Source organism: Ovis canadensis, chromosome X (genome assembly GCF_042477335.2).
Source record: "Ovis canadensis isolate MfBH-ARS-UI-01 breed Bighorn chromosome X, ARS-UI_OviCan_v2, whole genome shotgun sequence".
Taxonomy (NCBI): domain Eukaryota; kingdom Metazoa; phylum Chordata; class Mammalia; order Artiodactyla; family Bovidae; genus Ovis; species Ovis canadensis.
The window spans coordinates 81,464,517-81,489,712 of NC_091727.1; the positions used below are offsets into that span (position 1 = coordinate 81,464,517).

Genomic DNA, 25,196 nt, shown 5'->3' on the forward strand with positions numbered 1-25,196 from the left:
CGCCGCCTTCGGCTGAAGAGCACCTGCTCACCCGGCCAGTGACCCACCCGGAGCGCTGGAACCTCCCACCTCGCCAAGAGGCCCGCCCCGCGCCCGGGCTTGCCCAGCCATTGGCCCGCCCCGCGTAGAGACCCCGCCCCGCCCTTGGAGCTCCCTGCGCATTAGCCGAGCACCCAGGAGGGTGGGTCCGGCAGCGCGCCACTTCCGTCCGGTGGACGGGCCAGGCGCGCGCCGCCTCTTCCGCCACCGCCCCCGCGATCCCGGACCTAGCTCCAGCCCTAGCCGTGGCCTGGCAGCCCCGGTGTCGCTCTGAAGCGCGGCGGCAGCTGACTGCGCGTTCACGACCCGCTGGGAGCTGCGAGTCCCGCCGCCGTTATGAACATCCGCAATGCGAGGGTGAGGAGCCGGGGCCGGAGATGGTCCGCGCCGCGTGGGAGCGAGGCCCAGTGGCCGCGTGCGCATGCTCCCGAGGGGCCCGGCCGAGCCCCAGGGCCGGCCGCCTGGAGCGCCTGCGGCCGCCCGGCACAAAGCAGTGAAGGCTACCGTTCCCGTGGGGTTGGCCCTCCCCACAGATGAGGCCAGGGGTTCAAAGCCGGGGCTGCGAACCCCTTCTTTCGGGGATGTCGGGGCTCTGTGGGATGGTGTTGGGGAGCTTCCTAGCGCTCACGTCCGTTCCTGGAACAGTCAAGTTTTTGCCCGGCGGCCCTGGGCCAGGGCTGTGCAGAGACAGATAGTCCCAGCTCCCGCCCAGGTCTGGGGGTGGGGATGGGGGGTCGGTGAGTAGACAACGAGCAGCGCCTCAACAGAACCGAGGCCTACTTAGAGCAGCCCCAGGCTTGACCGCGTTCCACTGCCCTCCTCCCTCGCAGCCAGAGGACCTGATGAACATGCAACATTGTAACCTCCTGTGCCTGCCTGAGAACTACCAGATGAAATACTATTTCTACCATGGCCTCTCCTGGCCCCAGGTGGGCGGCTGTTGAATTTGGGGACTGGGTCAAGGAAGTCCCACCCTGAGTTGGCTGAGACCATGAAGAGTCCGAGGGGGGCGCCTGGGTGAAGGAGGCCCTGGGTGTTGGCTTCATCTGGGGTGGCTGGGGGTGGAAAGGAGATGCCTGAAGATGGGAGATGAACAGGGCCAACCTAGGAGCAGAATTACCACCTGTCTGCCCACCTCTTCCTGGCTAAGAACGAGGGGCTTGGGAAAACAAGGCCACCTTGCCTGGAGGTCAGGAGCTGTCACTGAACTCCACCCTGGGCTGCTGTCCATCATGGCCAGGGTGAGAGACGCGGTGGGGCCAGATGTCCACTAAGGGCTCCTCCAGGTCTGATAGAAACTTGTTTTCTGCCTCCTCTTTCCTCCTGTCTTATAGCTCTCGTACATCGCTGAGGATGAGAATGGGAAGATCGTGGGGTACGTCCTGGCCAAAATGTGAGTCACCAGAGGCAGAGAGACAAGACTGGTGCCTGACCTGCGGGTTGGGGAGGAGGGACACTAACATTTGCACATGCCTGATGGAGGCTGCCTGGGTTGGTTTTTTTTTTTTTTCTTTTTTTCTTTTTGAAGTGAATAGACTGTTCTTTAGTTCAGTTTGAGCTTTAGAGGAAATGTGAGTTTAAAATACACACCCCTCTCACATAACTCCTTCCCTGTCTTCCCTGGTTGCCTCTCTTACTAATATCTCCTGGTACATCTGTTACAATATTACTACATCATTATTAAAGTCCATAGTTCACAGTAAGTTTCATTCTTGGAGTCATATGGACAAATGTATAACATGTGTTCACTACTATAGTATCACACAGAGTAGTCTTACTGCCTGCCGAGTTTTCCGTACTCCACCTGTTCATCCCTCCTCTCTCCCCAGGGAACCACTGATCTCTTTACTGTCTCCATAGTTTTACCTTTTCCAGAACATCCCATGATTAGAATCATACAGTGTGTGGGCTTCCCAGGTGGCTCAGTGGTAAAGAATCTGCCTGCCAGTGCAAGAGACACAGGTTCAATCCCTGGGTGGGGAAGATCCCCTGGAGGAGGAAATGGCAACCCACTCCAGTACTCTTGCCTGGAGAATCTCCATGGACAAAGGAGCCTGGCGGGCTACTGTCCATGGGGTCGCAAAGAGTCAGACATGACTGACTGCATACGTACCTCAACATACAGTGTAGCCATTTCAGACTGCCTCTCAGTTATATGAATTGAAGTTTCCTCCATGTCTTTTCCTGGCTTGATAACTCCCTTCTTTTTAGCACTGAATAGTGTTCCATTGATACTGCACATGTTTTTTGTCTGCTGTCTAGGGTCTGGAGAGCCCTGACTCTCTCCCCTACCCTGGGTCTGGGAGCACTGTGAGGTTCGCTCCTAGCCTCTTTCTTCTTGATCTAGGGAAGAAGACCCAGACGACGTGCCCCATGGACATATCACCTCGCTGGTGCGTAGGACCTCCCCCCAGGCTCTGGTGGGTGTGGAAGTTAGTTGGAGCCGCCTCTGAGGTCCCACTTTTCTGCCCCTAGGCTGTTAAGCGTTCCCACCGGCGTCTTGGCCTGGCTCAAAAGCTGATGGACCAGGCCTCCCGAGCCATGATCGAGAACTTCAATGCCAAATATGTCTCCCTGCACGTCAGGAAGAGGTGGAAGCCGGGGTCAAAGGAAGGGGGGTGGGGGCTACTGTCTTGATACGGGTCCTGGGCTGCCTTGGCTTTTGGAGAAGACTCCAGAGGTGGGATTCGTGGGGAGGGGGGCTGGGAGGATGGGCAGGGCCTGGACGTGTTGTCCCTGTCTGGCCTGGTCTGTAGAGCTCAGCACTGCCTTGTTCCCCTACAGTAACCGGGCAGCTTTGCACCTCTATTCCAACACGCTCAACTTTCAGTAAGTAAATCTAGATGTTTCTAATGGGACAGTCCCCAGGTCTGGCTTGCCCAGGTGTCTGAGATGGGCTGAGCTACCTTCTAGGCATGAGGGTGGGCAGCAGCTGGAGCTAGGGACAGGCTTTGGCCTCCACTCGGAGACAGTGACACCCACCTGCCACCGTCTGTTTGAGATGTGTTGTGGGCCTAGAGGACATTTAGTGTTTCTTGCTGGGCAGAAGAGGACTACGTGCTGCTGGTGGGGGCCAGGTGAAGGGCAGCATGGTGAAGGGATTCAGAAGTAGAGACAAGGACCCAGGACAGGAACAGGACTGAGAGTGACCAGGCACCTAGAAGCATCTCAGCAGAACCAGAAGAAAGGGTAAACCTAAGCATATTGGCGCAGGAAGGGTGCAGCAGAGGGGTCTAGAGCCCTGGGTGTCCTAGTGGGTGAGAGCAGTCCGCTCAGTGTGCCCAGCACAGGACACAGAGAGCCTGGCCAGGAACTGCCCTGCCCAGGGCGTTGTGGTGAAAGCTGCTGGGATGGGCTGTTTGTGGAGAGCCCACTGAGACAGCCTTAGCTTCAGCTTGCTTAAGGAAGGGAAGGACCTACGGGCTGGGCATCTGAGGATCTTTGACCTGGATGCAGACGCCCCTGCTGGTTGACAGTTCCTGGGTCTGAAGGCTGGCAGGGCCTTTCTGGGCCATCCAAGAACACCAAGAACAGAGGCCACAGCACCACCCCCCGCCATTTCCAACTGTTCGGCATGGGAGCCAGCCAGCCATGCATGCCCAGGAAATGACAGGGAACCGGGCAAGGAGGGGGAGGGTACTGCCACATGCAGGGCCCGCAGTTCCCAGGAAACCACAGAAACAGATCCTTGGGAGCCAGGTTAGAGATGAGGTGGGGGGTGGCAGAATGCCAAGGGTGGGAGGGAGTCCAGCTTACTGTCGGAGAAAGCAGACAGAAGGCCACGTCAGAAATGTTTCCAAAGGGCCTCTGGGGGGCACTGACACCCCGTCCCACTGGCAGGTGGCACCAGAGGGTGGAGGAGAATTGCCCCCAACTCAGTTTCTTCTCCTCCTCTCCACCCCCCCACCCCCAGGATCAGTGAAGTGGAACCCAAATACTACGCTGATGGGGAAGATGCATACGCCATGAAGCGGGACCTCACCCAGATGGCCGATGAGGTGAGTCCAGTGGTGCCAAGTCCACCGGCCCCAAGCAGGCTGAGTAGGGTGGCCTGAGGGAGGTGGAGATGTCCTGGTCCTCTTCACCTCAGCTGACAGGTGGGGAGCCAGACCTTGGCAGGGCTCTAAAGGAGGCTCTCATTGGGCCAAGGCTCCATTTTCTGAGGAGAAGCCTATCCTGACCAGAGGCAGCTGTGACAGGACAGTCTGGACATGCTGAGGCGTGGGGCTGGGGATGGCTGCAGCCAGCTCCAAGGCTGAGGAGACAGGGTTCTGCCCAAGGCTCCATGGGGGCCGGGGCCATTCAGAGGGCTCCACAGCAGCCGTGTGAGGGTGTGTGAACACCTCCACTTCACTGCAGAGGAAACAGGCCCAGAGGGGGCAGTTGCCGGGACTAGCCCTGGGTCTCCCAATGCAGTCCCGTGTTTTCTGCCCTGCCTGCTCCCCCAACAAGGGACCAGAAATGGGCAGTGGGAGTGGGCCCTCATGGTCTAGAGACTTAGGCCCTGTCTCCTTCCTCCCGCCTCTCCCGGGCTTCTGGTGGCAGCTGAGGCGGCACCTGGAGCTGAAGGAGAAGGGCAGGCATGTGGTGCTGGGCTCCATCGAGAACAAGATGGAAGGCAAGGGCAACTCGCTTCCAAGCTCAGGGGAGGCCTGTCGTGAGGAAAAGGGCCTGGTTGCGGAGGACAGCGGTGGCGACAGCAAGGACCTAAGCGAGGTCAGCGAGACCACAGAGAGCACTGATGTTAAGGACAGCTCAGAGGCCTCTGACTCGGCTTCCTAGAGCCCGCACCTGCTCCCCTCCCTGTCCTGGCCTGCCCATCCCATCCTCACAGCAAGAGGTTTCACAATAAACTTCACCCAGTGGCCTTGGGGAGTTCACGTGTGCGAGTGTGCACCTTTTGGGTGATGTGTGGATGCCCTGCTCCGGCTCTTGTGTTCCTCTGGATGTGGACCTCACAGCCTTTTGGCACAGTGCGTCCTGCAAGCCCTCCTAGAAGGGAAGAGCTTTGTCAGGGCTTTGGAGAAGTCTGATGGCTTGGAGCTGTCTTTGGGTCTCGGGTGGTTGGGGAAAGAAACCCTGGAGTTCTGGAAGCCTTCTGAGCCTTGCTGTGCTGCTGCCCTGCCACGCTCCAGATGTGGGAGTCCAGCTGCTCATTGACCTTATCTACCATCTCAGTAGTGGCCCAACCAGCTCCCTAGTTCCCCAAGCCCTGGCAAGTGTCCTTGATTCCTCCCTCCCCTGCAAACTAACAGATCCACCAATTCTGTGCGTTTGATCACCGTGATACCCCTTGAATCTCCTTCCTAACGGTTTTAGATTCACAGAGGTGGGCAGATAGTACAGGGTTTCCATGGATGCACGCCTCACCCCTCCAGTTTCAACTATTAATAACATTTTGACCTTTTTTCTTTTTATTTTAATTGGAGGGTAATTAGTTCATTATTAATAACTTTGTATTCTTACATTTGACCCAATACTGATACATTATTAACTATAGTCCTGCTGCTGCTAAGTCGCTTCAGCCGTGTCCGACTCTGTGCGATCCCATAGACGGCAGCCCACCAGGCTCCGCGGCCCCCGGGATTCTCCAGGCAAGAACACTGGAGTGGGTTGCCATTTCCTTCTCCAATGCATGAAAGTGAAATGTGGAAGTGAAGTTGCTCAGTCGTGTCCGACTCTAGTCCAGGGTTTATATTTCCTGCGTTGTACACTCTGGGTTTTGACAAATAACATCATGTCATTTCATGCAGAATAGAAGCCTAAAATTTGCTCTAGTACCTTTCATCCCTACCATTCTCTCCGACTGCATCACCATTGTTTGCTGCCCCTCCTCCCTGGGCGGGCTGCCTGGGCTGCCCACCTCCCAGCGGAGCTCAACACTCCTTAGCTGTCACTACCTTATACCCCTGCTACCGCAGATGGCACATTGCTCTCCTGCTACGCTGAATAATTCGCTACCAAGGGTTGGAGCTCCTGTCTCTCTCTGGCTGGCGCCTGCCACGTGATCAACAGGCAGCCGGGTAGGCGGAGACCAGTGGGCGGGTCGGGAATTGGAAAACGCGCCTGCGCGGGCCGGTGCGCCGCCGCCGGCTCCTGGGCCCGCGAAGGGAAGGGAGGCCGTGTTCTGATTGACTCAAATTTCTGCCTCGCCCCACCTTCCGCGCCCGGCGTCAGTTCCTTTAGATTCACCCACGGAGCCGGCTTCGTTCCCAGGCTCTGATTGGTCCGGCGGCGGCTGGGCCGGGCTCCGCTCGGAGGGCGGGGCGGGGCGAGCGGCGGAGCATGCGCACTACCTCGACCGCGCCCCGGTGCAGGCTGGCGGGAGCCGGGGGAGGCTCTCACGGCCGCTTGCGGGCCTTTTACTTCCTGCCTCGTCCGACCCGCGCTCTGCCCCTCCTCCAGCGCCCTGCGGCCCAGGGGGAAGGTTGAAGCTCGGCCGCCCTTAGGCGGTCGGGTTTCCTGAGCGGAGGCGGGAGCTGCGGCGAGGGCGGAGGGCAAAGAGGGAAGCCGCAGGCCCGGGTGACCCTTGGGGCCCAGCACTTCCTCCGCCTCTGCAGGGCTCGCCTCTGGAGCAGCCCCTTCAGGGCCATCGTGCCGACCTGAGGCCAGAAGGCTGGGGGTGGAAAAGCAGGAACGCCTGCCCTGTAGCCTTGGGACTGTGGGTTCCGGGGACGTTTTCCCTGGCATGAGCCTATACACCGAGGTGCACAACCTGACATGGGCACCTGGTAACAGCCTCGGCACCGATCTCATCCTCTGGTCCATTCTCCGCGTAGCAGACCTGACCCCGCCTCCGCCCGGACCAAGTATTCACTCGCCAACCGGTTTAGCAAGCTCTCGCAGATTTGGTCCTGCACAGATCTGGTCCTGCCCTTCTGAGCAGTTTAGATCCTCCGAAGTGGAGAAATAGAGCTGAGGATAGAGCAGGCAGTACGGCCTTAAATGCCAAAGAAAAGTTTGGCCAGTACTAGTGACCATCACTTCATGGGAAATAGATGGGGAAACAGTGTCAGACTTTATTTTTGGGGGCTCCAAAATCACTGCAGATGGTGACTGCACCCATGAAATTAAAAGACGCTTACTCCTTGGAAGGAAAGTTATGACCCACCTAGACAGCATATTCAAAAGCAGAGACATTACTTTGCCAACAAAGGTCCGTCTAGTCAAGGCTATGGTTTTTCCATTGGTCATGTATGGATGTAAGAGTTGGACTGTGAAGAAAGCTGAGCGCCGAAGAATTGATGCTTTTGAACTGTGGTGTTGGAGAAGACTCTTGCAAGTCCCTTGGACTTCAAGGAGATCCAACCAGTCCATCCTAAAGGAGACCAGTCCTGGGTGTTCATTGGAAGGACTGATGCTGAGGCTGAAACTCCAATACTTTGGCCACCTCATGCGAAGAGTTGACTCCTTGGAAAAGACCCTGATGCTGGGAGGGATTAGGGGCAGGAGGAGAAGGGGACGACAGAGGATGAGATGGCTGGATAGCATCACTGACTCGGTGCGCATGAGTTTGGGTGAACTCTGGGAGTTGGTGATGGACAGGGAGGCCTGGCATGCTGCGATTCATGGGTTCACAAAGAGTTGGACACGACTGAGCGATGGAACTGAAATGAGTGACTCAAAAGTTTTACACCAGTGGCTGAATGGGGCATCATGTGGGTATTTCTGGAGTGGTAAAGCAAAAGGACAGAAGGAGAGTAGGGGCTGAGGCCAGTTCAGCAGCCGTTTCTTGTGAGCTTGAGCCCTGTGCCTGGCTCTGCTGAATGGGGGAGGGGCTTTGGGGAACCAGTCAGGGCCCAGATAGAGGGAAAGGGGCAAGATGTGTTCCATCTAGCTCCCAGGTCCAAAAGCCCCAGTCCCCGGTACACACACTTTACCTTAGAGAAGGGCCTAGACACGGGGGTGGGGGGCAGGGAGCTGAGAAGGTATGTTTTCCCCTTCTGGGCAAGAGAACTGTGCACAGTTGAAAGCCAGGAAGTACCTGTGCAAAGTCCTCTCCCTTGCAGAGCTGCAGGTCAAGGTCACATGTGCTCACATTTGCACAGAGCCTGACTTTGACTTCCATGCAAACACATGCCTGGACCCCTTGCACAAGTGCCCAGAGGTTCCCCTTGCCTGGGTACCACCCCAAAGCTTAAATACCTTTGCCACCCTTGTCACCATCTGTGTACCCCAGGGATTTCTCTAACACGGTTGTCTACTCCACCTTGTCTACCTGCTAACTGCATCCTGCCTTAGTATACCAGAGGAAAACTGTTGCCCTCTGACTTTGAGTTGCTAGAGAGACGTGAAGCATCCCTAGATAAGAGAAGCCGCAAGCTGCCCCCCGGGCTCAGTAAGGCCCTGTTCTAAGGGTGCAGGAAGAGAGCTACCCCTCCCCAGCCCCCCAGGCTTAAGACAGAGCAGGTGTGAGGTGCAGGGGAAAGGAGACAGAAGAGTGTCTTCCGGTAGCAGGAAGTGGTAACCACCTATGGAGAAACAAGGCTGGTTCCTCTCTATGGGGCTGAACAGAAGGGGAACCTTAGCCTAGCCCTGCCCTCTGTCCCTGCCTCCACCCCACCATGCGGCCTGGAGGGACCAAGGGCAGGTTCTGGTCTCCCCTGCTGATCTTCCTTGCCCCCTGGCTCTCCTAGTGTTGGGAAGGGTGGGCCCCATCGGATGTCCTGGAGGTTTGGGGAAGGCAGCTGACCCAGGGGAGCCTGGCGGTCAGGAGCAGCTATGGCATTGCTGAACACTGGCATTGATGGCTGATGGCCACGATGTGAGGGGTGCAGTCTGGCAACGGGGACCACAAAGCCCTCTGGAGTTTGGGAGGGAGTGGCAGCCAGAGGGTGCCAGCTTGTCGGGCACGTTGAGGCTCTCACAGCGACCCTGGCTGCTTGGCAGCTGAACCTGGGGCACAAGGCTGCCTGGGGGCGTGCCCCATGTGCCCGGAGTTGGGGTGGGGGGACGGCAAGGTCCAGCCACAGTGAGAACCACAGCGGCCCGAGACCCTCGTGGGCAGTGCCAGGCCTGGGGCGCCCCGCCCCAGGAGCCGCGTTGGGGGCGGGACGGGGCAGGGCGGGGCCGGCGCAGGGTGCTGGCTGCCGGCCCGCAGGTCCCTGCGCCTGGCCCGCTCACGGCCGCGTGGGAGCAGCCGGGCTCAACAGTGCGGCCACCCAGTGGCCATGGCCACTCATGGGAAGCTACGCCGAGAGCGAGGGCCGCAGGCTGACTATGAGGCGCAGGTCAAAGGTGAGAGGGCACTGGGCGCTCCTGGCCCTTTTCCCCCCCGGAGACCCTAAAGGTCGTGGGAGAGCTTGCAATGTGCTGGCTGCTGGCCCGGGGCTCGAGGCCCACCCCTAGCAACCTCCGGAGCGGGCTGGGGGAGGGAACCTGAGCCCCCTGCCCGCCTCCTCACGCCCCTTCGGCCTCAACCGCCACTGGTCCTGCTTCCTTCCTCCTTCGCTCCATTCCTGTCCTAGTAGCTCTGCTCTCCTAGGTTCTCCCTGCCCCTCAGGAGCCCGAGGAGGAAAGGGGGGCACCTGGTTTCCCTCAAAAAGTGGCATTCTAGCCACCAGAAGGTGGAACACCTTGACTTTGCTGAAGGGGGCTGGGTAAGGGGGTCCGGGGGCTTCAGTGGGTGGATTAGTGATGGCTTTACCCTAAGACCACTCCAGTCCTATAGCCCAGCCCTGGTTGCCCTTTTTTGGGCCTTGAGGTGGTTCCGAATTGAAGGCCACTCTGAGTCCAGCTGGCACAGCGAATGGTGAACTGCAGAGCAGACCTGTTTGTGTTCTGATAAACACTCTGTGCAAGTCGCATGCAAATGAGCCTTGCAAACTCTTAGTCAACAGCTTGTCTCCGGGTCTTATTCAGGGTGTGGTGGCTCTTGCAAAGGGAAGAAAGCCACATCCAAGCACCAGCAGTTTCCTGGTATCTCAATCATTTGATTTTACTGATGAAGGAGACGCAGCTCAGAGTGTGCTCATGGTCACAGCACCATAGGTCCTAGGAGGTGTAAGAAAATCAACCTCGAATGTCCTTCCAGTCCAGAGGTGGAGAGTCCAATGTAATTCTGCGATGCAAGCAATTTGCACTAAAGTGTGCATGAGTCCTTACCATCTGGTAAAGGTGGGCTGCTGTCCAGACCCAGCTTGATGTGACTGTGCATGGCGAGACAGCTCTCCAGGCCTTGCTGCATCATCCCTCAGATGGAGAGAGCGATCCCAGCCTGTATCCCCCAAACGTCATGAGGCTGAAGAACTTTGGAAACCCTTCAGTCGGCAGATATGTGTCAGTTCATTCACACCAAAAAGATTGGGCTTTGAGCAAGGCTGTCTTTAGATGTTCGTCGCCTGCTGTGGGCGTCTAATGACTTGAGCTTCTGTTTCCCATCTCCTCCGCCCTCCAGCCCCCGCCAAAGAAACTTCCTACTATGCTACAAAAAGAGGATCAGTATCTCAACACCCAAAATTCTGAAAGGTCAGCACAGTCATGGTTTGGGAGGCTGTCTTTTCTGCTTTGCTTGTCAGCAGAAGTGAGACTGAATGCCTCGCTCACAGGAAGTGTTGTTGGGGCCCAGTCCCAGCTCTGCAATGCAAGCAGACATGGATTCCATCCTTTTGACAGATGTTTTGTACACATCGGTTCCCTGCCAGGCCCTGAAGATACAGCGAGGAGCACACGAGAAGCCATCCTTGCTCTCATACAGCTCACAGTGGAGGAGACATATAGTAAACAACTTATCACACAACTTGTTTCAATTATGATGAAAACCACTGTAAAGGAAAAGCGCAGATGTCCAAAAAGGGCATGGGAAGAGGGCCAGACCTAGTTTATGGGGAGGCAGGAAGGGTTCCCTGATGAGTACACCTCAGCTAAGATCTGAGAGCTGGATGCTGCTGCGGCCTAGAGCCTGGGGACTTAGGTAGGTGCCAGCTGTGCTCAGACCCTGCCGACTCACGTCTGCTTGATACCAGGTCTGCTGGATCTCAGCCAAGGCTTGGTTGCACTGAAGAAGAAATGAACATTTTGGTGTGCTGGCCCGTCGAGCACTACTCACTTATGATAGGTCCCCAGGGAACTTTGTTCCAGGAGGGCAAGCAGATGCCAGTGGACAGCGAGGCAAGCCAGGACACCTCAGCTCTTTCTTGGAATGAAATGAAATTGACATTTATCTGAAAAAATGTTACCGTGATTCAGTGAATAGTCTCATGATCGAAAGTGGCTGAGAGCCCACTCCAGCTGGCCCATGGAGTTGAGTCAGCCCCTGGGCCCAGGCCTCAGACAGTGTAAGGAGATGGTGTCAGTTTCACCATCAGGAAGCAGTCCCGCCCACCCGGGCTTCCATTAACCCAGCTTGACTCTTCCGTGGAAAGAGAGTGCTCCCATTCAGTGTTTGCAGTGAAAGCATGGGCTTGGTGGCCCCCAGGCCTATCACTGACCTAGTCCCAGCAGTGGAGGGGGGTGAAGGGGCCACAGCTGGGGTGCCTGGAGCCAGGGAGACAGACCCAGGGGCTGAGAGTAGGAAAGGGACCTTCTCCAATGGGAAATGAGAGGAGGAGACGGGAGTGCTGGGCAGGCAGGACCCATGGAGACTGCCGCAGGCCCCACAGACCCCCCTGGGATGGCACTGATGGGACAGAAGTCCCAAGTGTACCAGTACTGAGTCCTTACCCACAGCCACCCTGGATCCTGCCACTTCCTGCCTCCTCTCATTCTGGCTCCTGGTCGAAACCCCCAATTTTCTATTGCCTGGATGGGTGCAGTAGTGGCCACTGGGGCTGGGCACTTTTCCTTTGTCACCTGACCCCTGCCCAGGCTCTGAGGGCCCAAGTGGGCCCTGAGAGCAAAGCAGGACCCTTTGGCTCCACTGCTGTGGCTGCCCTCTCTCTTGCCGTCTTCCCCCTGCCACCCTCCACTGGCGCGGCTCTCTTCAGCCATGCTGCCTGCAACACCCTTCACAGTGCCATCTGCCTGAACATTCTTCCCCTGGATGTCTCCATGGCCCCTCTGTCACTTCCTTCAGCTCTGTGTTCCAAAGCTGCTTGTTCTTGACCACCTTCCTCTAAAAGAACCCCTCCCTGATGCCACCTCCTGCTCTGCGTTGTTGCCCCTTGTTCCCCCGCTGTTCCCCCCACCCACGCTGTTCCTATCCCAGCTCCAGGAGGGCAGGAAGTGTGTCTCTGAGTCTAGACCCACTAGGTGTATAATCAACATTCTGCTGAATGAAGACATCAGTTAATGCCCTCTCCCCACCCCTGGCATCTGGATGGCTGTTAGTAGAGGGGTGACCCACTTGCCAGAAGCCAAGATACAGGGCTTCTCTCCCTGGGATGCCCAGGGCTTGCCAGTGGCTTACTCAAGCTTGTCATTCTCATTGAGGTGGTTCTTTGCTTTGGGTCTCTGTGGGGAAAGCAGCATTGCCAAATCAAGCCAGCGATAAGATGTCACAAGCCAGCAGTGTGAGGACCCTGGGTGTGGCTCTCTGCTGAGAGGTGGTGTTGGGGTGCCCTGGAGTTGGGTCATCGGGAGTTAGTACTGGGAACAGAAATCAGCCCCGTTGCCTCAGTTCTGTCACCGGTCAGCCCCCACTGGCCGGCCTGGCCCTTGCAGTGAGGCCGCCCTTTCTCCTGGGGGCCGAGGCCCGGGTTTCCAGCTCCCGAGGCTGCAAGTTTTTGGCAAGAATGCCGTGGCCGCCCCAGCCCTGCGCAGCCCCGCGTGTCCCTGAGTTTATCGAGGAGGCTGCCCTGCCTGGAGTCCTGGGCACCCCAGCGGCCGGAAGTGGCAGGGGAAGCCACTGGGGGCTTTCCAGGAAGCAGGGAATCATGGGAAGGCCACATGACTGGTGCCTGGCAGGGATGGGCCCCACTCCGTCTCGGCCCTGGCCCATGGTCCCAGGAATGGCCTTTCTGTTCCTCGGGCCCTGGCCCACCTGGCTGGTTCCCCTTAGCTTCCACTAGGAGGTCCATTTCCTCAGGCCCGCCCGGAGCCCAGCTGGACTGCCGAGCCCGGAACTGGCCCCTCTCCCCCCGGGGCCAGCATCACCTCCCCAGACTCAGGGGGCCCACAGCCCCAGCCTCAGCTGCCCTCCCACCCTGCAGAGATGCGCTGGCAGCTGGGCGAGCAACTGCGCTGCCTGGAGCTGCAGGGTGAGCTGCGGCGGGAGCTGCTGCAGGAGCTGGCTGAGTTCATGCGGCGCCGTGCTGAGGTTGAGCTCGAGTACTCCCGAGGCCTTGACAAGCTGGTGGAGCGCTTCTCCGGCCGCGGAGGCCGCCTCGGGGGCAGCAGTCGGGAGCACCAGAGCTTCCGGTGGGTCCTGGGGCCTGGCAGCTGGGATGGCCAAGGTGGGGGGAGGGGAGGCTCGATGCCCGCTCCTGGTCGGTCTGAGCCCCCATCTCCACCCCTCCACCCCCAGGAAGGAGCCGTCCCTGCTGTCACCCTTGCACTGCTGGGCTGTGTTGTTGCAGCAGACTCGGCAGCAGAGCCGGGAGAGCACGGCCCTCAGCGAGGTGCTGGGCGGGCCCCTGGCCCAGCGCCTGAGCTACATTGCTGAGGATGTGGGGCGCCTGGTCAAGAAGGCAAGACCCCTGCCCTGAGCCTGGGAGGCGGGCAGACCCCAGGATCCAGCGAGGGCAGCCCGTGGGTGCTCAAAGCCCAAGTGTCAAGGACGGGAAGGCCCTGGAGGCCGGGGGGAGCCAGTGGGAGCCTGGAGTGCTGAGCTGAGGGCTGGCGGGATGGACGTGGGTGTTGCCCTGGGGCAGGGTGGCACTCAGCTCGCCTCCTCCCCAGAGTAAGGATCTGGAGCAACAGCTGCAAGAGGAACTCCTGGAGGTGGTGTCAGAGCTTCAGATGGTGAGAGCCCACGATTACAGGGAGGCCGTCACCTCACCTCTCCTGGGGCCAGGCTCAGGGAGGAGGATCAGGTGCCTGGGAGAGACCTGGGTTTTGGGGATCTCAAGCCGGGCCCTTTCTCCCTGCCCCGGGTGCTGAGGGCTTGGGTCAAGTGCTCAAGGCCCAAGTCCCAGACGGGCTGGGAGGAGGACGGGGCGGGCTGACTGTGGCCATGGCCTTGAGCAGGGCTGCCTAGCCTCGGGCCTCCCTGCAGGCCAAGAAGACCTATCAGGTCTACCACACAGAGAGCCTGAGTGCTGAGGCCAAACTCCGTGAAGCAGAGCGGCAGGAGGAGAAGCGGGCAGGCCGAAGCGCCACTGCCACCACCACCAGCACCGAGTCCGGGCCCCTCCGCAAGGGTTCCATCAAGAAGGGAGGGCGGCTGGTGGAGAAGGTGGGCCTGGGGGGAACCTGTCTGTGTCCAAAGGCTCTGGCTCCTGGCCTTTGTCCTTTCATGTCCTCGACCCTCACTGGGCCCTGCAGGGAGGTGGTGTGTGGATCAGGAAAGCAGGGCTGGCTCTGGCCAGAGCGGGGAGGTGCCGGTGGGGGGGGGCTCCCGGGTCTCAGTTGGTAGACACAGGGGGCAGGAGAACGGTCTCTAGGTCTGGGACAGCCCACATACTCCCCTCCCTGCAAACCCAGCTGGCAAAATAGTGATCCCAAGCCTGGGGTTCCTTCCTCCCACCCATCCTCACCTCATACAGTGCTGGGAGATCTCAGAGGAGTGAGGGGACACGTTGGATGGGGGGCTGAGTGATCAGCGGGGAGGACACGTGTTCTAGGTGGTCCCTGAAGGAAGGATGGGGAAGTGGAGGCTGGCAGGGTTTAGGAATGAAGAACCTTTCAACTTCTGGGCTACATAGTTTGAGGGGCCCAGTGGGATAGTGGGAGAGCTGTCCAAATGGGGAAGAGAGGGGTGGGAAGTATGTGTCGAGGGTGGTGGGTACACGGGAGGCAGGGTTGGGGGATTCGGCCATGTAGATGACCTGGGGGCTCATGTGATCCTGAGCAGCGTCATGCCAAGTTCTTGGAGCACAAACTCAAGTGCACAAAGGCTCGCAATGAGTACCTGCTAAGCCTGGCCAGTGTCAACGCCGCCGTCAGCAACTACTACCTGCGAGATGTCATGGACCTGATGGATGTGAGTGCAGGGTGTGGGGAGGGATCCTGGGGGGTCCGGGTGCCTGTGCCCCGAGCCCTCCCAAGCCGTGTCCTCGCTTGTCCCCCAGTGTTGTGACACAGGATTCCACCTGGCCCTGGGCCAAGTGCTCCGGAGCTACACGGCTGCAGAGAGCCGCATCCAAGCCTCCCAGATGCAGGGCCTGGGCAGCCTGGAGGAGGCTGTGGATGCCCTGGATCCCGTAGGTGACAAGGCCAAGGTGCTAGAGGTGCATGCCATCGCCTTCTGTCCCCCACTGCGTTTCGACTACCAGCCCCACGAGGGGGATGAGGTGAGGGTCTCTGCCCAGCCTTCAGGAAAATGGTTCTTTGTGTTCTTATCTTCACTGTGATGGCAGCTGAGTGGAATGGATTTCCTTCCCTTTGCCGAGACACCAAACCTCTTGAATGCCACTTCTCAGAAGTGGCCTCAAGGCAAATGGGGAGTTTCTGCACTTGCACTGAAGCAAGCAGACCTCCCCAACCCACTTATGTGGTACGGCTAGTGAACACAGCATCCCCCACAAGGGCAAACATAGCCAGCATGGCAGCAATTTTGAGGCCAGCTTGTTGGTGGTAGACAGCTGCCCGTATACTGTTCTTTTGGTGATTCTGTGTGCTTTAGACATTTCACAATGCAAACTTGGGAGGGAAAGAAACCATGCAAACACTAGCATATAACTAGGCATCTTCTTTTTTGGTCACACCGTGTGGCATGGGGGACACTAATTCCCTAACCAGGAATAGAACCTGTGCCCCCTGCAGTGGACCTCTAGGGAATTCCTCACTAGGGTACCTTTTTATGCATTTCTGAGCTGTACTCTCCTTTACCAGTTTATCCTCATGAGCATGGACTGGGATTACACTGGATTGTGCATGGACTGGGGTTCCACTGACCTTTTTCTTTTTTTTGCTTATTTCATTTGTATTTTGACCGAAGTCATATCTGATAAAGTCAAAGGTTACTCAAGGCGTTCAAGGGCACACCGCCCTTCTGTGACCCACCCTTCCTGTTCCTGATTCCCACTCCCCAGATGCAGCCACTTCCCAGTCTTCTAGCTGCTGCTGCAGACAATGCATCAGGTGCTGCTTGTGCTTTGCAGCTTGCCAGAGGCCCTACAATCCCCTTCCATGGACGATTAGGGCTCCACCCCACATCACCACCATCTGTCTCCACCGCACCAGGCAATCTTTTCTCTTCAGAGCCCTGCTGTGGAGCCATGCAGTCCCAGCTTGTAGGCCTTGATTGACTTCTAGGCCGGCACAGTCCAGGACCTTTCTTTCCCCATTGTCCTGAGCATCCCTGCATTAGACCCTCTGCATCCCAGATCGTGTGTCTTCCTCTGTTTTGGTTTATTACATTGTTTTCACGGACATCTTCCCCCATACTTTCCTGACTTAGACTGTCTGGAAAAAAATGCCTGTATTCTGTTCTTGAAATTGGTTGATAGTTTACCTGGGTGTAGAAGTCAAGGTTGAAAAGCGTTTTCTTTTTGGAATGTTCAAAGTATCCCTCCAAGCTTTCAGTAGTATTGTGGGTGAGAAGTTCAGCCGCTGTTCAGATTTCTGCACTGTTGTCTGTCACCTGTAATTTTTCTCGTTGAAGCTTTTAGGATAGGCCCTTTCCCTCATGTACAATTTTATAATGATATGCCTTGGGGATCCTTTTGTCTTCATGGTGCTGGGCCACCCATGGGCTTTGTCGGTACAGAAACTTAAGTCTTAAGGTTTTGAGCTCATATTGTTCCTTTGGTAATTTCCGTCCCTTAATTTAATTTGTGCTTGCTTTCAAGAATTCTTGTAATTGGATATTGAACCTCATGGGTTGTCTAATTTCGTTATCTTTTATCTTTCCTATTTCTCATCACTACAACTTTTATGTTTATTAATACTATTTAGGTATATTTAAAAACTTTATTTGGCTGCATTGTGTCTTTAGTTGTGGCATGAAAGAGCTTTCTCTACTTGTGGCATGTGGACTCCAGAGCTCGAGGACTCAGCACTGCGGTGCATAGCATACATGTGAGATCTTAGTTCCCAGACCAGGGATTGAACCCAAATCCTCTGTGTTGGAAGGCAGATTCTTAACCACTGGGCCACCAGGGAAGTCCCATCACTATGCCTTTTAATTCTGTTCTGTTAGAGATCTTTTTGACTTATCTCTGCCCACCCCTTTTTAATTTTTCTTAAAAATTTACTTTCATAAGTTTTTTTAAACAGTTTTGGTTTGTTTTATATGTTCTTATTTAAAATAGCCCTTTGTTCTTGTTTCATGGATACAGTATATTCTCAAATTTTTCTGAAATGTTTATCATTTTTCTTGATATTCCCGTGTCCCCTACATTTTTTCTGTTTTCTTGCATTGATCTCTGTCTTCCACTTAATTTTTTTAGATTTTTTTGGACCATTTTTAAAGTCTTTATGGAATTTGTTAGAGTATTGCTTGTTTTGTATTTTGTTTGTTGGCCTTGAGGCATGTGGGATCTTAGCCCCCTGACCAGGGATCGAACCTGCATCCTGTGCATTGGAAGGCAAAGTCTTAATCACTGGACCACCATGGAAGTCCCTATATCTTCTACTTTAGAGCTGTCCCTCAAATTGCTGCCAGTTCTTGGCTGTCAGTTCCTATTCCCGAGGAGGCACTGAGAGATAGATTAGGTATTTGGTGTGTGTGAGAAGAGCTTGTCAACAGTGGTTTTCCCCACAGGGTGGCTGGGTAGAGACTTGGAATGTTTTGTGATGCTCGCCTTCAGCACGGGGAACTGGAGGTGTCTCAGCTGCTGGAAAGAACTTCAAGGACTTGGGGGAGGGGCTCGGCTCTCACTTGGATGCTGTCAAGAGGCAGGGGTGCCTCTGATTCTGTGTCTTAATAAATCTTCTCAAGAAGATGGGGTGAAAGTGAGTAGAAAGAGGCTAGAGCAGTCATTAGCGAGGAGGGAAATGCAGTGGGAGGTTTGGTAATTTTTGTGGCTTGGACAAAGTTCTTGTTTTGGTTCATGCTCGGACATGCTGATGATGTGATCTTGTTTTTATCTTTAGCCACCATGGCCAGAGAGTGGCTTTGTGTGATGCTGATGCTCTGTGACGTTCCTTATGTCTGACAGGTTCATGCCGAGGCACAGATGGTGGTGGCTGCTGTGCCTGCTCATCAGGACTAGTCTCTGATTTATCCTTTCCAAAGAGTCAGTTTCTCGTGATCTGCCTATTATGTGGGCTTGAGGGGGGTGGGTCTTCTCACGTCAGCGTTTCCTAGAGCCTGGATAGAAATTTTATAATTGTGGGCAAACATACATGGGACTTACCATTTGGACCTTCACATGGTTGGGCAGCCATCCCCACCAGCCATCCCCCCAACATTTTCCATCTTCCTCAATGGAAACTCTGTCCCTGTTAGACGTTTTAACTCCCCATTCACCCTCCCCTAGCCCGAGGCCCCCACCATCTGATTTTCTGTCTCTATGAACTTGACTGCTCTGCTGCTGCTGCTGCTGCTGCTGCTGCTGCTGCTGCTGCGTCACTTCAGTCGTGTCCGACTCTGTGTGACACCATAGATGGCAGCCCACCAGGCTCCCCCATCCCTGGGATTCTCTAGGCAAGAATACTGGAGTGGGTTGCCGTTTCCTTCTCCAATGCATGGAAGTGAAAAGTCAGAGTGAAGTTGCTCAGTTGTGTCTGACTCTTAGCGACCCCATGGACTGCAGCCCACCAGGCTCCACCATCCATGGGATTTTCCAGGCAAGAGTACTGGAGTGGGGTGCCATTGCCTTCTCCATGACTGCTCTAGACACCTCATATAAGTAGAATCTTATACTATTTGTCCTTTTTTTTTTTTAACAAAAGGCTTATTTCACTGAGTATAATGTCCTCAGGGTTCACCAGTGTTGAAACATGTATGAAAATTTCCTCCCTTTTTACTGCTGAATAATATTCTACTCTATGGAGACACCACCCTTTGCTTATCCACCCATCAGCTGCTGGACACTTGGGGTGCTTCCACCTTTGGGCTATTATGAGCAGCGCTGCAAGGACATCCATGCATAAGTCTCAGTGCTCATGAGTGTATGCTGCCTTCCTCTCAGAAGGGGTCCATGCTTCAGATCTGGCTGGACCGGGTGTCAAGGCTGGTGACCCTCTGCAGTAGCCCCCAAGGCAGTGAAAATCAGCCCCAGAAACCTCTGAGCCTGCTGCACAGCCCACCCTGGTGTCTCAGGTGTGGCCCTAACTGCCCCCCTACCCAATGCTGCACCCTGCAGGTTGCTGAGATTCGGGTTGAGATGGAGCTGCGGGATGAGATTCTGCCCAGAGCCCAGAATATCCAGAGCCGCCTGGACCGCCAGACCATCGAGACAGAGGAGGTACAGGATGGCCTGGCCCAGGTGTGGGGACAGGGACCTGGACACACGGAGCTGGATGGCCATGATCTCCCTTTCCCCTTCCTTCTGACTCGACCTCCCTGTTCTTCATCTCTCCCCCACTTCTTTCTGCCCGGGTGCCATCCCCTCCCAAGGTGAATAAGACGCTGAAGGCCACAGTGCAGGCCCTGCTGGAGGTGGTGGCATCGGAAGACAGCGACATGCTCGACTCCTTCCAGGCCAGCCTGTCCACCGAGTCCCTCAAGTCCACCAGCTCGGACCCGGGGGTTCGGCAGGCTGGCCGGCGGCGGGGCCAGCAGCAGGAGACCGAGACCTTCTACATCACGGTGGGGAGGTGGTGCTGGACCAGGAGGGCGGGTGGGTGGTGGGGGCCAGGGAGGGCCGGGGCTAGGACTAAAGCCTTGGGCTCTTCTGGGGGTTTGGCAGAAACTCCAGGAGTACCTGAGTGGACGGAGTATCCTTGCCAAGCTGCAGGCTAAGCATGAGAAACTGCAGGACGCCATCCAGCGAGGTGAGGCCTCTGCTTCGCCACCCCCAGGGCCGGGAGCAGCCCAGCCATGGTGTGGCTCTCCTCCTGCAGCCTCTCCCTGGCCAGAGAGGGTGCTGGGCACACAGGAAGGAAGCCAGCTAGGGTCCTGGCCCCCATCCTGCTCTTTGTCCTGTGGCCGCCCTCACCTGTAGGCTGCCCTGCTCCTCTGCCATGTGCTGAGAAACTTCCTGGCCCAAGAGGCACACCAACCCTTTCTCCTTCCCAGGTGACAAGGAAGACCGGGAGGTGACTTGGTGAGTCCTTTGAGAGGGACCAGTTTGTCCTGAGGACCCATCCTTGTTCATGGGTCCCCTCTGCTTGTTCCTCGGTGGCCTTAGTTTCCTACTTATTTTGCCCAGAGGGTTCTGGAATAACTTGCGAGCCCCAGCGTCCAGTTGGGCTGGGCTGAGGGGTCCAGGCAGCCTAGTGTCCAGGCCTGCTCCCCTCAGAGGCAGCTCCTGTTCACCGCGACAGGACCCAGTACACACAGAGAAAACTCCAGAAGAGCCGCGCCCCCCGCCCCAGCTCCCAGTATAACCAGAAACTCTTCGGGGGAGACATAGAGAAGTTTATCCAGGTACTTGCCTTACCCTTCAACCGAGTGCAGGCCCCTTCCTGCTTCAGCTGTGCCTCCAGCCCTGGGGCCCCCGTGAACCCAAATGAGTTACCACGAACTGAGGACTTACCAGGAGCATGGGTACCTGCAGGCTCCACTTCTGGGATGCTTGCTAGAGAGGGAAGTCAGGAAAGCACCAGAGATCAGAAAAGGAGAAATGACACTATTGTTTGCAGTGATGTGATTCAGTCTCTCACCGTTCAGAAGAATCGGCAGGTTATTTAAGTGAACAAACCCGAGGTTCATGATGTTGCTTGATTCGAGGTCAGCAGAGAGAGTTGGGTGGCATTTCCACTCCATAGCAGGAAACAGATAAAATGTCAGGCACAGCACCAGGGATCAGACACCGCCCCCCCCCAACCTGCACCGGGCGTACACCTCCCTAGCCTTGTTGCCGACCACAGAATGCATTAAGACAAAATGAAAACAAGTGAGTGACAAGGTGGGCTGCGCCATATCCACCATGGAGGGCACTCTGTCCTTGTCCGCAGAGCTCAGGCCAGCCCGTGCCCCTGGTGGTGGAGAGCTGTGTCCGCTTCATTAACCTCAATGGTGAGTGAGATCTGGGCCCTCCCACCCCTGGCCTGTCCCTGCCCCCTGCAAGATTTGAGGGGCTGGGGTGGGGAGGAGGCTTGGTGCCCACCAGTTTTCATCCTCCCACAGGCCTGCAGCATGAGGGCATCTTTCGGGTGTCGGGCGCCCAGCCTCAGATCTCGGAGATCCGTGATGCTTTTGAGAGAGGTGGGGACCAGCGAGGTGGGGTCAGGGGTGGGGAGGCTAGGAGAGCCGGTGTCACAGGCCTCTCTCCTCGCCCCCTCCCAGGAGAGGACCCACTGGTGGAGGGCTGCACTCCCCATGACCTGGACTCGGTGGCGGGCGTGCTGAAACTCTACTTCCGGAGCTTGCAGCCCCCCATATTCCCACCAGACCTGTTTGGAGAGCTGCTGGCTTCTGCAGGTGAGCCAGGAGCCTGGGGGTGGGGTGGGGGTGGGGGACTCCCCACTCCCTAGTGGCTACCTTGCCCAGGCTCACGGCTTCTCCCTGGGGTGATGGCCTTGTCTGCAGAGCTGGAGGCCGTGGCAGAGCGGGTGGAGCACGTGGCTGGCCTCCTGGCCCGGCTGCCTGGACCCGTGCTGGTGGTCTTGCGGTACCTCTTCACCTTCCTCAACCAGTGAGTGCTTCTAGGGGTCGGGGGGGAGCTCGGGGGCAGCCCAGGTTGGGGTGCGGGGATGCCGAGCCAGGAGCTCTGTGCCTATGACCTGTCTGTACCCCCAGCCTGGCCCAGTACAGTGACGAGAACATGATGGACCCCTACAACCTGGCTGTGTGCTTTGGGCCGACGCTGCTGCCCGTCCCTGCTGGGCAGGACCCAGTGGCTTTGCAAGGCCGTGTCAACCAGCTGGTGCAGACCCTCATCATCCAGCCTGCACGGGTCTTCCCGGCCCCGGCCCAGCTGCCCGGCCCCATCTATGAGAAGTGCATGGCACCGCCTTCTGCCAGCTGCTTGGGGTAGGCTCTTGGCACCGCCAGGAGAGAGAGGCTGGCTGCAGGGGGCACCCTGAGGATGCTCAGCCACCTCGCTCTTCTCTGGACTACAGGGATGCCCAGTTGGAGGGCCCGACGGGGGACAACGAGTTGGAGCTGGAGCCAGGGACCTCAGCCCAGGAGGAGGGTGAGGGTGGGGAAGGACAGCCCCACAGGGTCCCTGGCCAGGGCGTCCATGCCACCCCCCCCCCCCACCTCACTTGCATCTCTTCTCCCCAGACCTGGAGGGTGTCGTGGAGGCCGTGGCTTGCTTTGCCTACACAGGCCGCACGGCCCAGGAGCTGACCTTCCAGCGCGGGGACATCTTGCGGCTGCATGAGCGGGCCTCGGGCGACTGGTGGCGGGGCGAGCATGCGGGGGTGCGGGGGCTCATCCCCCACAAGTACATCACTCTGCCTGTGGGGTGAGTTTGGAGGCTCTCCTTCCAGCCCCCCGTCCACCCCCAGGCTTCCAGCCCTTCCCACATGCCGAGTCCCAGGTTCTGCGGGCCTAGGCTGTGCCTTGCTGATCACTGCTGACCCGCACCATGCCCTCTGCCCTGCAGACCCCAAACCCAGAGTGAGCATTCCAAGTGTCTTGTCTTTCCATCTCCAGAGCGGAGAAGCTCGTGGTGGGCCAGGGGCTGCTGGCCACCGGGGACCTGCTGAGCAGCTCAGAGGGGCTCCCCATGGTGGAGCTTGTCCAGAGGTGAGCAGAAGCAGGGAAGATCCTTTCTGGGCCTTGCTTGCCCATCCCAGGCTGAAGGCAGGATGGCCAAGGACCAGTTTTACTGTTTCTTTCCCTTTCCCGTGCACTGGACTGGGAGAAGCCCCTGCCTGGGAGCTCGGGGCCTCCCCAGGGCCCCCTCTAAGCTCCCTGTCTGTGCCCTGCAGGCCGGAGCCATGCACCCCACCCGAGATCCCTCTTGGTATCCCTGGGAGTCACTCCGGGTACCGACGGCCCTGCATGGTCCCAGCATCCCCGGAACGACACGTGGAGGTGGATAAGGTGAGCGCTGGGGATGGTCACATTGCGAGAGGGGTGCACCTCCCCGGAGGTAGGTTCTCTGCTTCCCCTTACAAGCCACTCTTCCTGCCTGAGATTCAAGTCTGACCCCCCTGATCGCAGACACACTGGCTGAACCCAGCCTAGAGAGGGGCAGGCTGGTAAGGGGGTGAGCTTGGTAGGGAGGGACTGGCCTAGAGGCAAGGTAGTGGGAGACCTGGGGGAGAGCAGTCACACATTTACACCTCACGTTTGGTTCCTGAGTGGGAAGCGGCACATGGGACAGGCTTCAAGGCTGGTATCTAGAGCCAGGCTAGGTGACAGGTGGTAACATGGCAGGTGCTTTGTGAGCCAGAGAAGATGAAAGGGGCAGATGGAAAAGTGGCTGAGGGAAGTGGTGAACTTGGGAGCCCGGCGGGGTCATGGTTCTTACAGGGGGGCAGAGAGCAGGTGCCAGATGGGGCCCTGGCATGGGGTGCAGCCTGGGGAGACCCAGCTGCCTGCTGTGCCCACTGGCCCCAGCGCACCCCTCCATAGGCTCCTGGTGGGCACTGCCAGAAGCCCTGGGGGACAGTGCAAGCCTGGGGACAATGTGAGCCTGGGGACAGAGAGTAAGAGAGCCTGCCATGTCCTAGGTGTGGCCTGGTGAGCAGGCCTGGGCACCAGGAACAGAGGGGTGATTGGGGACACACATGTGTGGTAGCTGGGGGAGCATGGGCCAAGTGTGGGGGGCAGGGCATCCATGAGACCCCAGGGCAGGTGGCCGGTAGACTGGGCCAGGCGGGCTGTGGGGGAGCCCTGGCCTGGGACTTTGGGGCCCACTGGGGCCCCCCAAGCCAGGGGGTGGTGGCTGTGATCTCTGCCAGGGAGAGAGTGGGGAGAAGATGGGTACCCAGGGCCCAGCTGGAGGAGCTCCCATTTGAAGGCTGAGCTAATCACTGTAGTCCACAGAGGCAGTGGCTGAGGACTTTGTTTCAGGGGGCAGAGGAGTTCAGGGGATTAGCAGGCCTGACTCCTGGGTCAGGTCACTGTCCTGGGGGCAGGGGACCGACTGGGCAGGTGGGGCCCACTTGTGCCAGCATCCTGCCTTTTTCTCCTCTCCGCCAGGCTGTGGCACAGACCATGGACTCTGTGTTTAAGGAGCTCTTGGGGAAGACCGCCCTCCGTCAGGGCCTTGGACCGGATGCCAACAACTCCCCAAGCCCCGGGCCTCGCAGCCCGAAACCTCCAGGCTGTGGGCGCCTGGGCAAGAACAAAGGCTTCTCGCGGGGCCCTGGTGCCCCAGCCTCACCCTCGACCTCCCATCCCCAGGGCCTAGACTCACCCTTCAAGTCCCACTGAAGGGCCCCCTCATCCTCTGCAGGCCCTGCCCCAGCCCAGGGCAAAACCGGCCAGGCGCCCCCAACCCTTTGCTTCTCCCTGGCCCTATCCAGCATACCTGCTCGTGACCCTCTGCAGAGAGGAGGAAGTGGCCGCTCCAGCTCACCCCTGCCTTCCCTGCTCTGGCTTGGGCCCCTCTGGGAGGCCGCCGCGGAGGGAGGCAGGGGGCAGGCCCCTCCTGGCCCTGGGTGTGAGGGCTCGTGGCTGGTTGTCACCCTTGGCAGCCAGTAGGTGGCGGGTGCCTTTGCTCAGCTGAGGGCGCCAGCCTGGTGGGGGTTGACAGGCGTTGGCAACCATTCATAAAATCCTGTGCATTGACTCCCAGATGCAAGCCAGTTCTCTGGCTGGCTGGGAGGGGAGAGGGTAGTTGGAAGGTGGGTACAGGCCCAGCCTCTTGGCACCCCCAGCACTCGAGGCCAGCTTCTGGGGCTTCTTGGCACAGGGCTGTGTGGCTTGGGGACCTGCATCTTGGAAGTCCTGTCTCCTGTGTGGTAGGTTCCAGATCCATGCACGTGTCTGTGGGTGCAGGAGGGGCCTGAGAATCTCTCTGTGCTTCCCCTACATTTAATGCAATTAAACATGCATGAATTTTTAAAAATACCATCCTTGTAGAGAAGGGGGACAAAAAGAAGCAAATATAGAAAAATATGGGAAACCTATTGAAAATGTGTTCATTTCTCCAGTACCCCAGTAT

The 25,196-nt window shown here is 57.6% G+C and overlaps 2 protein-coding genes across 2 annotated transcripts; both read left to right on the forward strand.

The window, feature by feature from the left end:
• Positions 1-19: 19 nt before the first annotated feature.
• NAA10 (N-alpha-acetyltransferase 10, NatA catalytic subunit) lies at positions 20-4,914 on the forward strand. Its single transcript, XM_070290458.1, has 8 exons — positions 20-396; positions 870-968; positions 1,374-1,432; positions 2,387-2,432; positions 2,515-2,630; positions 2,824-2,868; positions 3,953-4,037; positions 4,585-4,914. Exons 1-8 carry the CDS (start codon positions 376-378, stop codon positions 4,819-4,821), a joined length of 708 nt encoding a protein of 235 aa, XP_070146559.1. The 5' UTR covers positions 20-375; the 3' UTR covers positions 4,822-4,914.
• Positions 4,915-9,094: 4,180 nt separating this feature from the next.
• On the forward strand, positions 9,095-25,161 carry ARHGAP4 (Rho GTPase activating protein 4). Its single transcript, XM_070291899.1, has 22 exons — positions 9,095-9,276; positions 13,128-13,335; positions 13,442-13,604; positions 13,816-13,878; positions 14,132-14,311; positions 14,930-15,058; positions 15,147-15,368; positions 19,329-19,430; positions 19,583-19,774; positions 19,875-19,959; positions 20,204-20,231; positions 20,452-20,554; positions 21,085-21,145; positions 21,257-21,334; positions 21,416-21,550; positions 21,659-21,764; positions 21,869-22,102; positions 22,192-22,265; positions 22,358-22,541; positions 22,733-22,825; positions 23,011-23,125; positions 24,230-25,161. The coding sequence occupies exons 1-22, from the start codon at positions 9,210-9,212 to the stop codon at positions 24,461-24,463; spliced, it is 2,856 nt and encodes a 951-aa protein (XP_070148000.1). The 5' UTR covers positions 9,095-9,209; the 3' UTR covers positions 24,464-25,161.
• The last annotated feature ends 35 nt before the right edge of the window (positions 25,162-25,196 follow it).